General features: G+C 35.1%; 1 protein-coding gene across 5 annotated transcripts in view; it reads left to right on the top strand.

The window, feature by feature from the left end:
- The window catches only part of LOC128988068 (uncharacterized), a 112,909-nt gene that overhangs the window by 55,066 nt on the left and 40,232 nt on the right, over positions 1-17,611 (top strand). For all 5 annotated transcript variants that reach the window (XM_054409256.1, XM_054409261.1, XM_054409257.1 and 2 more), the window contains 5 exons: positions 2,677-2,724; positions 3,199-3,318; positions 3,894-4,016; positions 8,715-8,827; positions 11,142-11,415. In XM_054409256.1, coding sequence (XP_054265231.1) covers positions 2,677-2,724; positions 3,199-3,318; positions 3,894-4,016; positions 8,715-8,827; positions 11,142-11,415 — 678 coding nt within the window. The remainder of the gene's footprint in view (positions 1-2,676; positions 2,725-3,198; positions 3,319-3,893; positions 4,017-8,714; positions 8,828-11,141; positions 11,416-17,611) is intronic.

Genomic DNA, 17,611 nt, shown 5'->3' with positions numbered 1-17,611 from the left:
ATTTGATCTAAGCAGCAACAAAAAACTGTGATACGCAATGAGAACTGTCAAAGTAGGATTGTTTACTGTTATGTTTTTTTTTTTTTTTTTTTTTCATTAATAAGTTAATTTGTGATATTTTGCTAATTTATTAAAAAATCTATCTTTCTCTATTGTGTATGTGAAGTGGTAGAACATTATGGCTATGGTAGAAGTGTAATACTATGGTATACCATAAATTAAAATAAGAAAATTTTCTCAAACCGTGTCTTTTCCCATTGCAAACGCAAAGATCGAGTATAACTGCAATAAGCATTTTATACTTATATGCCAACCCTGTACAAAGGACGGGTACTCTGCTAGTTCATTCATAATTCCAACAGCATGCGTAGATTTTCCCTGCGATGCACACGAGCTGAGAAAAAAGGTTTTAAAGAAACATGCTTACCTATTAATATATAGATAACTAGCAGAATACCCGTCCTTCGTACGGGGTTGGCATGTAAGTGTAAATGTTTATTGCAGTTATGGGAGAGGACACGGTTTAAGAAATTTTTGTCTTTTAATTTATACGGTATCCTATAGTGTAGCACACATCTACCATAGCTCTAATGTTCTACCACTGCACCTAAACCATGGAAAAAAGTAAAGTTCTCATTGTGTACCACAACTTTTTGTTGCTAGTTGGTTCAAATTAGCTGTGGTCATAAATGCAAAAAACATAATAGTGCTGCACCCTTTTGGCAAGCCTTATAACTTTTTAATGCTATTTCATATCACAGATCCAACTTGTGCAGTTGAAACGGCTGACAAAATTCTTTAATTTCTTTAAATATAAATAGCCTACTCATAAGGTTAACATGAGAAACTCCAAAGCAAGAGTCACTGGGGTGGAGCCTGAAAGAATTTCTGAGTTAAGAATGTCTATATGCAATGTCAGCTATCATCCTACCAAATTTCAACCTTGTCGGTTTAGTATTTTTCACGTTTACTTGTCACAAACGTCAATACATGCATCCATCCATCTATACATCCATCCATACATCCATACATCCAAACTTTCTTACTTATAACATTAGTAGGATAAGTAAACTGTTGTAATATTGCTTGTTTATGTATAGATTTTTATCAAACTTGGCAAATTTATTTATTTCATACTAAGTTAATAATGTTTTCCTAAAAATCACACTTTGTTAACCTCCCTGTAGGCAGCAAACCTAGGTACTCATTAAACCTAATGTTATTGAATTAGATTTAATTGAAAATTAAGTCAGATTTAATTTGCAACGGGATCAGTATGCAAAAGAGACAATGTTGGTTCTTTGAAAATGCCAAATTTCACTCCTACCATTTAATTTAGAAACAGAATTTAACTGTATTACTAACTTGATAATAGTACGTTTTTGTTAACTCATACAGTGAATACTTATTTAGACTACCTACGTTACAAAACCAATGATAGATTTTAAGGTATAATTAAATAATGTGTTTAATGGTTTGCACTATAAACGAAAAGCTATCACAATAGATCCAAACCGCAAGATAGAAAAAAATACGAAAATAGAAATAAATATGGAAAATAGGGTAATTTTCTAACATAGTGAAATTAAAATCAAGCAAATGGAAGTTCGCTCAGACTATAGATTTGCTGCGGCAGGGGGATTATATTACTGTTGACACAAAAATAAATAAAAGAAATAAACCTCATAAAACTCAGGATAAGGGCCTAGGTCGATACGGCAATGATTATATATCGAATCTTAATTATTTCATATATCCATGAATGATTTCTTTTATAACAAATTATTTACTGTAAAATATTATTACAGCATTTCGCAAATATTAGAACATACTCAGTATCATAAACATCATAAACATAAACAAATGAAGTAACTGAAAGAATCATATACTAATGAAATTACATTAACATGGTTTGACAGCTCCATTTAAGTAGTGTTAGGCTAAACAATATTCGGGCTAGTGACATCATATTTTAAATTTATAATCCTTACCCTCTCTGTTCTAATATTCGTGCAGTATTTAATATGTTTGAACCAGCTGTTTGTGAAATCAAAATTCATTTGACAGTTAGTTCTGCTTGTTTACATTTTTAAACATTGTTTGTAGGCTTGTTCTTTGTTACCATGGATACCATCAATCAATATTTACTTTGAAATCTCTCACTTCAAATTTTTGAAAGCCCACGGGGCAGAGCCCTAGGACAATATCGAAGCGGGAATAGTTCTATATGTATCCTCGGAGCTGTAGCTTCATTTGTGTGCAATTTGAGCCCAGTCGGTTCAGTAGTTTTTGAGATTATCTCATACAAACACACACACACACAGACACCACCTCTTCTTTATAATAGTATAGATATAGATTTCTTTGGATCAGCTGTCTGAAATTGTGAAATATTATGCAATCTGGCATTTCTTCTTGTTTACATTGAAATGTCAAAGCAAACATAAACGTTGTTAGTATTCTCATTAATTGCAGCCATGGAGACCAATCAATAATATATACTTTTAAAATCTTCACCTTTAGAACTTTTAAAGCCAAAGGGGCAAAGCCCATGGTCAGTATCAAAGTGTGAATAGTCCTATTACAATTCTTGGTATGGTAGCTGTATTTTTGTAAACTTGTATATGTAATTTAATTTGACATGCTGATGCTAATGATATTCTTTGATGGTTCCAGGAAAGCCACCACCTGAAATAAAACCAGGAGCTAAACCTCTTCTTACTGGTGAGTAGTAGCTTACTACTGCAATAATTTGTAATTTATGTTTTAAATGCCTAGAGGTACAGTCTATATTTCTTTGTGAAGGAAATTAAATTCATCACAGATGGACATAAAAAGTTAAGCTCAAAACTGAGGTGGTGTGCAGCATAATTTACATTTATTTATGTTTTATCAAAAGTTGTTAATATATATATATATATATATTTTTCCTAGGACGCTAGGCACGAGCCTGGGATTGTTTTTCACATTACTTCAGGCTAGACCTAGGGGTTGCAGCATTATCACTTGGATAAAATCCATTGGTGACTTGGCGGTGATTGAACCCGGGACCTCAGGGACTGAAGTTCCGCACTCTAACCACTACACCAGCTCGCTCCCCAAAGTTGTTAATATTAGACACTAATCATTTGATAAATTTTAGATATATCTTGGTACATACAATAGTCAACATTTTTCTTTTTTCTTGTCCTTGTACAGTTCGCAAAGATCTGACCGCAGTGTCGACTCCTTCGCCAAAACGAAAAATTACAACTAAAGAAGATAAACGTCCAAGAGTAGACATATCAAATCCTATCTTTCTCAAACCTTTTGACTATGGTAAGTTAACTTAAACCTCAATTTATAAAATATAAATGAATTCCAAAGATTTACGAATATTAGCAGCTTGCTTACTTTAAACGTTAACATTAATCTATTTCTATTTCAGTTCAATTATATTTTGTAAAGCTATTGAGCAACACTGAATCATGATTCACTTCCACTGAAACCAGCCATTCTGTACACGCAAATTGTTTATTGAGGCATGCCTCAAGCCTCAACGTTTCTATCTGGTTTGTTATCAGTATGTTTTGACATTTGGCCCAAGAAAGTTTTAGTTTTGAAAATATATCTTGGACTATAAAATAAGTAACTGCACAATCAAGAAGCTTAAGAACTTTATTTATATATTTGTTTAAATTCAAATTAAAACTTCATGCTAGTTTCATCTACCATACTATTTTGAAATGAGCATTGTACCAAGACATTGTGTTGATATTTATTTATTTGATATTATTGTTTTGATAAATAATATAGTTTCTTGAATATTTCAATATTTGAAAATTACTACTTTCTACCTCATAAAAAATAGGATTTGTTTATTTAAACTGTTCTAACTCTTAATTTGTATTTAGGTTGGAAGAGAGAATTAGTCTTCCGCAGCACTAGTGATAGTGCCACTAAAAAACAGGGTGATGTTTATTACTACACACCTAAAGGGAAGAAACTTAGATCCCTAAGAGAAATTGGAGAACATTGTAAGTGAAATGTCTATAACATTAGCATTAATTATTTTCATTGTTATAGTTGTGGCATTTATTACAAATTCTGAAGCATTTATTTCATATAGCCTCTGTGAATTCTTGCATTAATCAGATTTTTGAAGAAGAGCAAGAATTTGCTGGTAATAGTAGTTATGGCTAATTGATTCACTCATCAAGTGATAGATTACCATATATTTCCACTGAATTTAACAACTAAATTACGTTTATCGCATTCATTAATACTAAGGGTCTGTGGTACATAAAATTTAAGGTTGGTACGGTACAATATTTTGTACCTCGGTACAACATCGGTACGGTCTCAGGATTGTATTTTAACGATTATTTTAAATTTTAATGACATTACTATGCAAATGGATAGTATCCTACATTCATCGCATTCTAACAAATATTATATTACCATACATTATTAAAACATTTGACTTCTAACAGGATTGTTTTAAAATAGTTTTAAAACACAGTTAAGATAAAGGTTTGACCTATTTTACTACTAAGATGTTAAGTCAAAGCACTGATAAAGTGGTTTTAAAGACTTTTTTAGGCATAGGCCTAAATATGTTTTAACAAGATAATTTAACACAACTGGTAACTTTTTTCCAACTGACATAATAACTTGGTGTTAAATTTAAACTTTTAAAACATAAAAAGTGTTTTTTATATTATTGATGCATCCAATACCAAGACAGACGTAGTTGCCAGCTGTGCACATTCAAGTTCAACTAGTTCAAGTTTACTAAAGGGAAGGAGTGCTGAGGAACCACTCTCACTAGATAAACCTAAAATGTAAAGTTGAAAAAAAAAGGGAAATGTTATATTTACATTGTTAGAATGGAAGACATTGTTAGATGGTATAATGTGCAGTGTTGGGAAGTAGCGCGCTACAAGTAGCGACGCTACAGTAGCGCGCTACTTTTTTTGTAGCGTTAGCTGTAGCTACGCTACTTTTAAGATTTTGTAGCTTTAGCTGTAGCTATCTACATTTTTAAAGTAGTTGTAGCGGAATTTTAGCTACTTTTCTCGCTACATTAACATTTGTTTGAGATAGTGATTTTTATCATAACCTCAACCTTACGTGAAACAACCTCTTTCAGACTGAGATTTTCAAAAAAATTAGGCCTACTTTCTTGGCTTCAAACAGCTGGTTGCAGCCGTTTCATTCCCTATTACAACGTTGTGTGGACATAGAGGCCATTAAATGAGTGTTATCCACATTTTTGGCTCTCATTTCCTTAATTTACTACTCTATGATTACTGTCAGATAAAATAAAATCGCTAGATGCAGACGACGTTTAAACGGTACCGGTGACAAGAGAAGCTATTGAATTGAATGCTTGCAAGTGATTGACAGGACAGGGGAATTAGTAATCAATTTAGTTTCTTTATTATATCGATAATGCTTCAACTTAAGGTTTAATGGAAACCAACACACCTTGAAATAATGAGAAAGCTGGTCTATCAACCTTTGCTTCAGCTGTTGATTGTGGTTTATCATCACAAGCCCTTCCTTGGTTAGATTACGAAGATTTTTCAAAGGTTTACTAAATTAGCAAAGAGGAAATTACCTGATGAGATTTAAGATATGCCTAGACTACATGATAATTGTAATGAAAAAATCTCCATATAACATGAAACTTACATTGAAAAAATAGCATAGTTTGCTCCTGCTAACAGCTCTTGTATAGGACTGAGGCTATGGTTTAAGACGAATACCAAACCAAGTTCAATTATTATGAATATATCTGTTTAGTCCTTGCAAGAACAAGCCTACTATAGCCAACTTGTTACATAGCCAAGTAGGCCTACATGTTATTTTTACTTTACAAATTTCATCATGTTTAAATTAAAAGCCGATTTCAGGATAAGTTGCTGAATACTGTTTTCTCTACCAACTAGGTTGAAGCACAATTTGCCCTATGCATAATGACAATAAAAGACGATTTCTTGACATTGAAAAGTGTTATTCGTAGAATAAGTAATTTATCACTTTAAAAGTTATAGCAATGTTGTTTTTAACATTAAAAGTAAAGAAAGGCAATAAACTCCAATTTCAGTAGGCTAGGCTCTGTTACACAAAAAGTATTTTTAAATAATCTTTTTGCAGTTTTATTAGTCTTAATTGTTGATATAAAACATCTATAAATGAATCTATATTAAATTAATAAAATTAGCTTTTAAAATATAGTTTGGTTGTATGTCCTTTTAACTTAATGAAAATTACATTTTAAGATGCTTAAAAATAATGCAATATTTAAAAATAATTACTAAATATGATGGGACACCCAACTATTTGGTTCTGTTGTTGTAATGTTAGGTTTACACCAAACAAAACCACAAATGAAATTAAATACAATCTAGAAATAATTTGTTTTCCAAGTAATTTTAGATACAATACTGACATTTTTTTAAATGTTTGTTTAATAAAAATGTAGTTGCAATTAATTTTACATTTACCTAATGTGCGTGGAATAAAAATTAACGTCTTTGGAAAAGTAGCTAAAATTGTAGCTGTAGCTACATTTCATTGTAGTTGTAGTTGTAGCTAGCTACTTTTTCGGAACTGTAGCTGTAGCTGTAGCTAAGCTACTTTTTTGGAAATGTAGCAGTAGTTGTAGCTAGCTACATTTTAAAAGTAGCTTCCCCAACACTGGTAATGTGTATAGAAAAGAAATGCAGAAGATTGTAAATATACGACAAAAACTAAAGAGGGATGATTGTTATATCAGCTGATCATTATTTGATTTTAAAGTTTTAGTTTTCTACTTACATTTCAATTACCTCAGGTTTATGAGTTCAGTTAATTGAATCTGTCATTTTATTAAAAGTTAAAACACAACAGAATATAATGAAAGAACATACACAATGATATTGTGAATGTATTTATATTTAATATTTCTTTGCTATTCCATTTAAACAACTCTTGCTTACATCATGTCTGCTTTTGCCGCCCATTCAGTGCCGGATTTACCACTAGGCCGATTAGGCCGTGGCCTAGGGCCGCAAGCAAAAGGGGGCCGCAGAGGATAGGAAAAAAACATTTTTAGACAAAAAATAATTTATTTTAAACCACCAGTTTGCCGCGATCGCAGGTGACCATAATTATGTCTCCGCGGACCGAGGTAGATGTTAACGATTTTGCCGCGGCCGCGGGTGCCAGTGATGATGTCCCTGTGATACGGGCCCGTGGAAGACGTTCAGGATTTAGCCGTGGCCGCGGGTGACGGTGATGTATCCTCACGATCGAAGCCCGTGGGAGCGGCTGTCACGAGTGTCGATGATGACGTCCCCGTGATTGCGGCCCGCGGGAGATGTTCGCGATTTTGCCGGGGTCACAAGTGTCGAGGATGACGTCCCCGTGATTGCAGCCCGCGGCATATGTTTATGATTTTACCGCGGCCGCGAGTGTTGGTGATGATGTCCCCGAAATTGAGGCTCACGGGAGATGTTAACGATTTTGCCGCGGTCACAAGTATCGATGATGATGTCCCCGTGATTGCTGCTTCGCAGGAAATGTTAACGATTTTGCCACGGTCGCGTGTGTCGATGATGATGTCCCTGTGGTTGCGGCCCGCGGGATATGATAACGATTTCACCGCGGTCGCGAGTGTTGAGGATGATGTCCCTGTGGTTGCTGCCCGCGGGATATGATAACGATTTCACCGCGGTCGCGAGTGTCGAGGATGATGTCCCTGTGGTTGTGGCCCGCGGGATATGATAACGATTTCACCGCGGTCGCGAGTGTCGAGGATGATGTCCCTGTGGTTGCTGCCCGCGGGATATGATAACGATTTCACCGCGGTCGCGAGTGTCGAGGATGATGTCCCTGTGGTTGCTGCCCGCGGGATATGATAACGATTTCACCGCGGTCGCGAGTGTCGAGGATGATGTCCCTTTTTTGCAGCCCGCGGGATATGATAACGATTTCACCGCGGTCGCGAGTGTCGATGATGATGTCCCTGTGGTTGCGGCCCGCGGGATATGATAACGATTTCACTGCGGTCGCGAGTGTCGAGGATGATGTCCCTTTTTTGCAGCCCGCGGGGGATGTTTACGATTTTGCCGTGGTCACGGATACAGTAGAACCTCTTTAATCCGAACTAATTGGGACCGAGGGTAGTTCGGACTATTGAATAGTTCGGATTACAGAACATATTGTTGTTTTTACATAACAATAGCTAGGGAAAAGTGTAAAATGCTTTATAAAGTAAAATACAGTGTTTATTTAATACAGTAGTAAACATAGGGAATAAAAAGTACTGTACATTACAATTAAAATAATTACGGTGCGTATTTCAATAAATACAGTTTACAATAAAGAGCTACTGTACTGTGTATAGAGTAAAGCAATGAGGCGTTCGGATTAGTGGATGTTCGGATTACAGGGGTTCGGATTAAAGAGGTTCTACTGTACCTATGTTGGCTTTGACTTGGTTTAGGAGAGATGTCCACGATTTCATTCACGATCACGGGTGTCGATGATGATGTCCCCTTGATGCATAGGAAATATTCACGAATACTTCCGCGATCGCAATGAATTTCCACCACAGGCGGAGGGCCGCTCAAATAATTTGGCCTAGGGCCGCAAGTACCCTAAATCCGGCACTGCGCCCATTATGCAATCTGCCTTGTCTCATCATTACTATCATAAGTTAAACTGTTTGAATTATTTTGTTACAGTGATAGGAACTGACCTCTCCATCGATAACTTTACGTTTTGGAAGGACGCACTGGGATGTGACCCTGAGAAGGAAATAATCCGGGACGCCAAAATTAAGTTAAACAAAGACAAGGTATTTACATACAAAAACATTTAACAAACCAGTAAAGTTAAGTGTTTTTCTCCATGCTGATTCTCCTTTTAGTTTTAATTTTCACCTACTTACTCTTACTCCTGTGGCCATTGGAAACCTAGGTTGTTTTTGGCCTCGCCAACCATGTGCCTCCAAGCTCTTCTATCCGCTGCCAGCTCCAATTTTCACCTAAAAAATTCAAAAACTCAATAAACTTATTGTTTTGTTTATTTTAAACAAATTTCTCAAATGCCAGGTTTACTAACATTACTCGCTTGTTAAAAGAGTCCGGCTTAGTACTGCAATATTTAGTAAAAGTAGGCTTTTAGTTTTACAAAATGTTTTGTATCAGAACACTATCAGAGTAATATTATTTATTGTTATGAATCAAGATTTGTTGATGACAAAATTTATCAATCCTCGATACCGATACAATTTTTCAAAATCCTACCAAATATTTTACATGGATTGGTTATACTTCACCAACCCACTGTCTTCTTTACGTCTCTAGACAAAGTCATTTTTGGGTAATGTTTTAGGGTAGAGTTGTTTTTAAGTAAAGAAAGAAATAAAGCAATGCAAAGTTCTAACTAGTCAATTTTAATTTAATCGGAAACAACATTACTGTATTCCGCGAATGCAGAGAGATCCTGAATATGTCTCAGCAGTTATAAAAACCTCTTCATTGTCTTGCATGTCCTTGGAAAAGTCATGTTCTTGTGGTCATTATTGTCTTCTCCAATTGCAGAAAAATTTTGATCATCTTCCGTGGTCGTGTAGACATCATTACTGTTACACGCGGTAACAGAAAAATTCTGAATATCCCCCACAGTAACATCACCATTGTATCCTGCAGCAAAATCCTGATTACCTCCATCGACGAAAACCTGATCGTCGTCTTACACGATAGTGACAAAATCATGAACAACGCCCGCAAAAACGTGATCGTCGTCTTGCGTGATAGCGGCAAAATCATGGACATCTCCTGCAGCCGTGTAAACGTCATCATTTTCTCCCACGTTCTTGAAAACGTGACCATCGTCTTTCGTGATCGCGGCATAATCATGACAATCTCCCGCAGCTGTCTAGATATCATCATCGTCCCCCGTGGTCACAAAAACGGGATCGTCTTTCGTGATAGCGGCAAAATCATGAACATCTTCTGCGGACGTGTAAACGTTCTCATCATCTCCCGCGGTTTCAAAAACGTGATCGCCGTCTTGCGTGATAGTGGCAAAATCAAGTTTATTTCCCGTGGCCGTGTAGACCTCATCATTGTCTCCCGCGATTGCGATACAATCTTTGATTTCTTCCGCGACAACACCTACGCTAACGGCGAAATAGCGAGGATCTTTTGCGGTCACTCAGATTTCATCAACAGCTCCCGCTATCGCTGCGAAAAAGATTATTGGTGAAATAAATTTATCAAGAAATAAATATTTGAGGCCCCAAGGGAGGCCCCTTTCTAGGCCAAGGCCCCCGGCAACCGCCGTGTCCGCCGTTCCTAGGCATCATTATCGTTTCCAAGGAAAATCTTACGTCATCCGCAATTGTGGTGAAAGCATAATACATTTTGGATCGCTTCATCTTCACAGAGAAGTCAGGTATTGGCCCTCAATGATCGATTTATGATATCGATGATGCCATTGTCCAAAAAATCAGTGGTGTATCAAAAATTTACACATTCCTAGTTGTGAATAATCCCCTAGTGGCAACTTTGTTATAGTGTAATAAGATACACATTTCTAAAAGAACAAAATTGAAAAGGGATAGAGTTCAGTTGGTTTACTGGAGAAAATTTGAGTCCAGGAGCTAATAGATACACAATAATTAATCTAATCAGTCACCAAACAACACTAATAGTAGTTTTTTAGTCCTAGTATATGACTTCTTCAAAGAGTATGTTGTCAGTCAAAGTTCAAAACTGGAACGATGTTCATAGTTGCCAACTGTGGCTACCGCATATAAATTACTAGGACTTCTGGAGTCTATAATAAATTGGAAAGCTAATTCCAGCCTTCTTAACTGTTGAATTAGTCTTTGGGTATGGATTGGGTATCACTTTAGTGGTGAAGCACAAATCAAAATCAAAGGTATGCTTTTAACATGGGCAACTACAGACTTGGTGAGTTTTGACATCTTACCTGTATCTATTCATCAATCCTATTCTCAGGGTTTGTGTTGTGAGGACCATATCGAGCTGAAATTAAGAAATTAAATAAATTAAGAAAACTGTTCTAACACTAAAAAATTTAATTAAATAGTTCTAGAAACCTCTGATAGTATGTATCCTTAATTATTATGATTTGGGCAGGACTCGAATGCCTCGCCAGTACCAACAGTGAAGAAACCAGCACCTCCAAAGACACCTAAAACTCCCAAGACAACACCGAAACTGACGGCAACAGTGACGCCCCTAGACAGCGCCAGCGGACTGCCTGTGGTGGCCAAGGTGTCAGCCAGCGTTACGCCGAGAGTAGTGCTGAAAGCGGGGAAAACTGGCAGCCTCAACACCGGGCCAAAGTTTAAGGCCACTCCTAACAAGACCAACACTCCTGGCCAGCCAAACAAGATAGTCATCAATAAAGGTAAGCGACACAATCTTTTATTGTGAAAGAGAGACAGTGAGTGTATTAAGTTTTGCTTTCAATGTATGCCTCCAGTCTGGAATGATTATAAAGTAGCCTACATATATTTTTAAGGTGTCAGTTATATCTCATTGGGGACAACAATATGTTACATTGACTTTTATATTGACAATAGCTTCTACCGTTAAGAGAACATAATTTTTAGGGATGGTCAATTAAAAACGCCTGCAGAAAGTCAATGCAATACAGGAGCGTGTTGTAGTTGCGTTTCCTTTTCGAAGGCGTTCTTATTTAATTAATTCTTTTAATGTAAATATTACTTTAATTCTTTTAATGTAAATATTACTTTCATTATTTTAATAATATTACTTTAATAACATTTGAGAAGTTTTGTTAAGTGTAAGCAGTGTGAGGAATGTTTTATTACTATAAAAAAAGTCAAAACAAGTAACTATTTTATAAAAATTAATATTGCTTTTATTTTATGATTTATTTTATTTTAGGATAAGTTGAACTCTATCCTAACTGATATCACCATGTTTCCTAATCGTAGGCATTTTTAATAAGTTAGGCGTGATAAATAAAAAAATGTTATGCTGATGTTATTTAATGAAAGATTGTAAATATTCTTGCCTATTATCATTATTTTAGTATTTAAACAATCATCTAACAATGTTACAAAATCAGGTAAAAATTTCGAACGTGCATTTCCCGTTGTGTATGAGAAGAGAAATCTCGTCTCGATCTCGTCTCAAAATTTTATGAGAAATAAAAAATCTCGTCTCGTCTCGAACTAAAAATCCAATCTCATTTTTTTTTAAATGGCACAGTGTCTGGAAGAAAATTTCATTTGAGTATCTTAACTCCTCGGCAGAGCTAAATTTATACAGTGGGTTTTTGTACTTACAGTTGTTTTTTTGTGTATAATTTACTCAGTGTGTGGACTAATTTTCTTTTCCTACAGTTACCTAACAATGTACATGTTCTATCACTGATTTGAGAAAGCAAAGTGGCCAATTCGCTCATCAGTGAGACAATGTTAACATTGTCTCACTCTAATTACTTTGTCTCACTCCAGATTTGCAACGTGAAGGCATGGAATAGTGAGCTCGTAACATGCAGGCAACGTCGTATGCGCGCAAAATACGTTGGCAGCACTGGCTGTAAATCAGCTGCCAGCTGTTGTACTGTTGTATTTGTCACTTCACGTTAAATGTTATATTAAAAGTTCACTTCTGTGTAAAAATAGGTTATGTTTCTTCACCAATTTATTTGTTTTATGGTAACTGTAGGAAAAGTATAATGTGCAACTCGAGTTCAAAGTACAATTGCCTCACTCGAGAAACCATTCATCACTCGCCTACGGCTCGTGAGTAAGGATTTCTCTCGAGTGAGTCAATTGCTCACTTTTCTCACTAGTTGCACAAATAACTATTTCTGTTCACAAACAATTCAAATTATAGGAATAATCAGTTTTTTTTACTGTTTTGAGTAAAAGTATCTTTTTGCAGCCTAAGCAATAATGTGAACAACTATGAATTAAACACGTTAACAATCACAATAATGGAAATGTTAAGATAAAATATAAATCTAACTCTAATTTGAATTTTATAAATTTGTTTTTTATAAAAAGATTTACATAACATTTTGATCCTTCCTATCAAAATAAATTATTTTTTATTTGTTGTACTTCTTTCATAAACTTAATTCTATTTAGGTTGTAAAATAATATAATGCCCATTAGCTTATTAGTTGAGTTTACAAATAAAAAAGTTTTTTCTAGGTTTGCAACCAAACAAGGAAATGAGAATGGATAAAATATTTCATTAGATTTCACAAATTTGTTTTCACAAATGTTATATATAAAAGAACCAAACTAAAATACATATATTTATTTGCTAGACTTTGTAAGCTTTTTATACAAATTTTTTAACATTTATTTTATTATATAGTAACAACTAAGCCAATAAGAATTTACAATTCAAAATTATGACATCAGCAATGTTTGTTTCAGTTTACGCTGATTAAGTGATGGTGGGATTCAGACAAGGGTCTTACTTTTCATTGATCAAAAGGCATTATGTGGGGATAAATATATGATTAGTTACCTTTATAAGTATACATTTATATTTTAAAAAAAATAAATTGTTGCAATGCCAAATAAGTGGAAATAACTATCTCCTTTTTATCTTTAAGGGGTGGAAGCAATTTATCGCTTACTCTGAAATTTTTACAATATCTACCGTTTCAATATTATTTCTCTGAGGATTGGTGATGTCATGATTTGTTTAAAAATAAATTTATAAGAAATTTAATTCAAATAAATTGCTAAATACTAAAATGTAACTCGATGCATACACACAATTTTTAGGAATGTCTTGTGCTGGTTATTAAAAAAAATAATTCACCACGCCGTTCCACTGAAATTTTTATTACAAGCAAATTAAAGTTCTAATTATTGTCCTATGGCCTTGTAGAAAATTTTAGCAGCCTAACGTTTATTATAATTCAATGTGAATTAAAGTTTTGGTTGTTTCTCATGTCAGCAAACCTGGGTACTCTGTCAATCCTGTTCCTTGGTGTGAAATCAAATTGTTACACCTGTCTCATCTGTATTTTTTCTGGTTAACATTTTATCAACCAGAATGTGGATATACATTCATTACCTCAGTAGACCTGTTAGCCTGGGTACTCATTGTAGTCTTAGACTCAAACTTGTTTGTGCTAGAAAAAGTCTGCGAAATGTTTAAAAGCTGCTGTGAATTCCCGGAGTGCAGGTTTGCTGCAAAGGGGGTGTTTACAAATATTTATTGGTATAGGTTGTAACTCCTAAGTTTTGCTCCTTAAGTGTAAATCATTTATAGTTGATGTCGGTCAGTTGTGTATAGTTTGTTCAAACAATCTGTCAAAAGTGCTAGTGCTTCATGAGAAGAAAGAAGATCTTGTGGATAGAAAGAGGTATGTAGATATTTATACTCATTTTTGTAACTGTTTTTGATACATACTTTTACAGCCCCTATAAAACCCAAAATAATCAACAATTGAAATTGAGGTTCACATATGATGAGAGAAAAATTAAAACCCTTCCCAAAAACTAAGCTATTTTGATTTAAATACCTACAAAATTTTATCCTTTTTGTCCTGATTTTTTTTTACCACAAGAAGATTGTCAGAAAAATGCATACAATGTGCTTTTATCCAGTGAAAATAGTCTGTAGTTAGTAGGAATGCATTTCTCAAGTTTATAATGTATTGCAATATTCAATGGCTAAAACTTAAAACATTACAGTTTTTTTACTTTTAAAAACAATGTAACATTTCTTCTTGGAACTAGTGTCATAAGCTGTTTGCCATTTGATCCATGCTACTTCGGCTAAGTGATATCTCCATGTTTATTGCTAGTTGTTTTAATTTACTTGGTTTATATAATGGAACGATTCGAAACAATTAAAGCATGCATGTCTTAATTTATCTAGTATTTTTTTATTGATTTTCCATGTACCAATAGAGCATTTTGTTTTCAACATTAAATGAATTTTACTTGTCTTATTTATGCTCTTTTATTTCCATAAAACACCCCTGGTGCAGCAAACCGTCATACACAGTGAGTAAATTGTTATCTGTCTCTATGTTAGCAATTCAAAATCTAGTTCTGTGAGACGTTGTTAACGTGGTATACAATGTTTCTTAACCTGCCAATAGAATAGTATCACAATCTTGAGTACCCAGAATTGCTGCTTTAGAACAATCTTGTCAGTAGATATAAAATATTCAATACAACCTGAGTACAAAATTACCAGTCTGGTAGAGCCCCTAATGTTGTAGGATGTTATGGTGTTTGTGTATTTGATGTTTTCTCTGTATTTGAGGTTTCATTGGGCCAAAACAAAACATTTTCCCTGAAAAGACCAATGCTGAATTTGTAATTATCTAATATTACCTTTTCCAATAATTATTCTGTCTTGTCATAGCATGATGTAAAATACTGCTAAACAAACTTGTTGGGGTCATCTCAGCTCATAAACAGATTTTCCGCTAAATTGTTATAGATATCGGCCTGCGATCAACAGATACCATTCTATTATGCTGTAAACTTAACTAACTAACTTAACTTAGGCCTATATAAAAAATTGGCTTCAATCAAATTTAGCAAATAAGTTTTTTACAGGTTTGCTGAGACTGGGGATGTTTTTGTTAGGTTAGAAAGTTATATTGGAGCAATAAAGAAATAATAGTACAAGAAAAACAAAATGTTTTGTAGTTGAATATTCCTGAGATTTTTTAAAATAGTTCTACCTTTGTAGAACTAATCTATGAAACTAAATTACTCATATACTAGTTTTTGTTTTATGTTCCTTGTAGCTTATATTATTCATCTTGCAACACATTAAATAAGTTGGCATACAACCGGTCCTTTATCGATTGATTTCATTTCCTAATAATCTCTTCATAATCTCATACAGAAACTTGTATAACCTCTAAATCTTTGCTGTGTTAACTAAACACTCACATTTCATGATGTTTACTGTTACATTATTATTTTGTTTTTTCTTTAGATGGTGAAAAAGCGGCTGGGGATCATCAATCATCTGAGGACAAATTGTTACAAGATAGTCTAACTGTTTTGGAAGAAAATAGCCAGATTAATGAGATAAATGGCAGTAATGGTTTTGATCATGCAGAAATCAGGGAGGAGGATGATGAAGTCACGCCTAGGAAAAAAACATTCAGACGTTGCGGGTTACTGGCAAACAGGGTGTTGACAAGAAACAATGTCCGCAAGAAAATGCATAAACATGACAGTGCTTCATCATCAGGTGGCAGTGAAGAAGAATCAACTACTCCTGAGAAACGCAGTTGTCAAATGTCTCAGTTTGATGTGATGAAAGCAGCGGGTTTGAAACCGCGAGGAAATAACTCATCTCAAACCGAGTCTAGGATAAGCTCTTCCTCATCTGTATCAATGTTCAAAGGTCATCCTATCCCACAGTTAATGCACGGTGGAATCAATCTGTCACATTCTGATAAGAAACGTCCCCGTTCGCCAGAGATGCAGTTCAGACCGAGCGATCCGTCTTCATACGGTTGTCAGACCAACGCTCTCCCCTTGTGTAGACCTGTAGTTTCTAACATTCCCGGTCTCTTGTCTTCTTATCAACCTGCATTTGAAACCGTTTATATCGTAGACACATCTAGCGAAGATCCTTCACAAAGTAGTAGCCCGGAACGCCCAATCGTAAAATCTTTGAATAGCAAACCTTCCAAGTCAACACATTCTGTACAATGGACCCAGGACTGCTCCATTAAAGTGTTAAGTGTCGAGAGTTTAAAAACGACTTGTGAGTTTTCTAATGAAACACATCTTGTTGCTTCTTCCCCGAAGCAGAGTATTTCACCTAACAACAAAAGACACTGTGCTACAATCCGCTGTATAGAAGAAAATAATACCCCGCAATCGTCTCGACTGTTGACTAAAGATAAGTGTGAAACTTTCTCTGGTAAAAACTTGACAACAGACATAATTGTGATTGATGAATACCGAAGTGAGAATAGTTTGCCTCCAGTGTTGGTAAAAGAGAAATACTGGTCAGAAAAACAGACTGAGTCTCAAAACCAATCTCTTCGCTGCCTTAAAAATAACTTGTCGCCTCCTGCCCTGTCCCATCCGGCACCTCTCTCCAACACAGACCCTACTACTGACAGCATCCCTGTGATAACTATAGACTCTTCCGAGAGTTTAACATCTTCACAGACATCCTCTACGGAAACAGCTTCAACTGAGTCATCTGAATCAGGTGAGTTATAACTTATAACTCAATGAGTTGCTTTGAAATTGCTTGACTCCCAAATCACAATGGTACACATAAAATAATGTCATTAGCTTAACTAAAACTCAAGGCTTATGTTTTCAGTTTTAGAATTATTTTTTCACATTTAACATTTATTTATTTTAAATTTGAGGGATTTTATTGTAGTGATTTCAAAACTCCTAAATTATTTAAGTACGAGGCATGTTTTTTAAGTAAGTACCGTTTTTAAATTTTTCCGTTGCAGGGCTGCGATTGGCATTTTGGACACTTTCGCTGTATATGTGCATCTATTGGTAAGCCATAGCCGGAAATTCGACAACAATTGGCCGTGTTTACATTTGGTATCGAGCATTCAAAATGGTGCCGCCAATTGAGACTGCCGCCGA

Source organism: Macrosteles quadrilineatus, unplaced genomic scaffold (genome assembly GCF_028750875.1).
Source record: "Macrosteles quadrilineatus isolate MER2022 unplaced genomic scaffold, UCM_ALF_1.0 Scaffold_2__2_contigs__length_208266976, whole genome shotgun sequence".
Taxonomy (NCBI): Eukaryota; Metazoa; Arthropoda; class Insecta; order Hemiptera; family Cicadellidae; genus Macrosteles; species Macrosteles quadrilineatus.
This window is presented reverse-complemented; position numbering and strand designations above follow the sequence as displayed.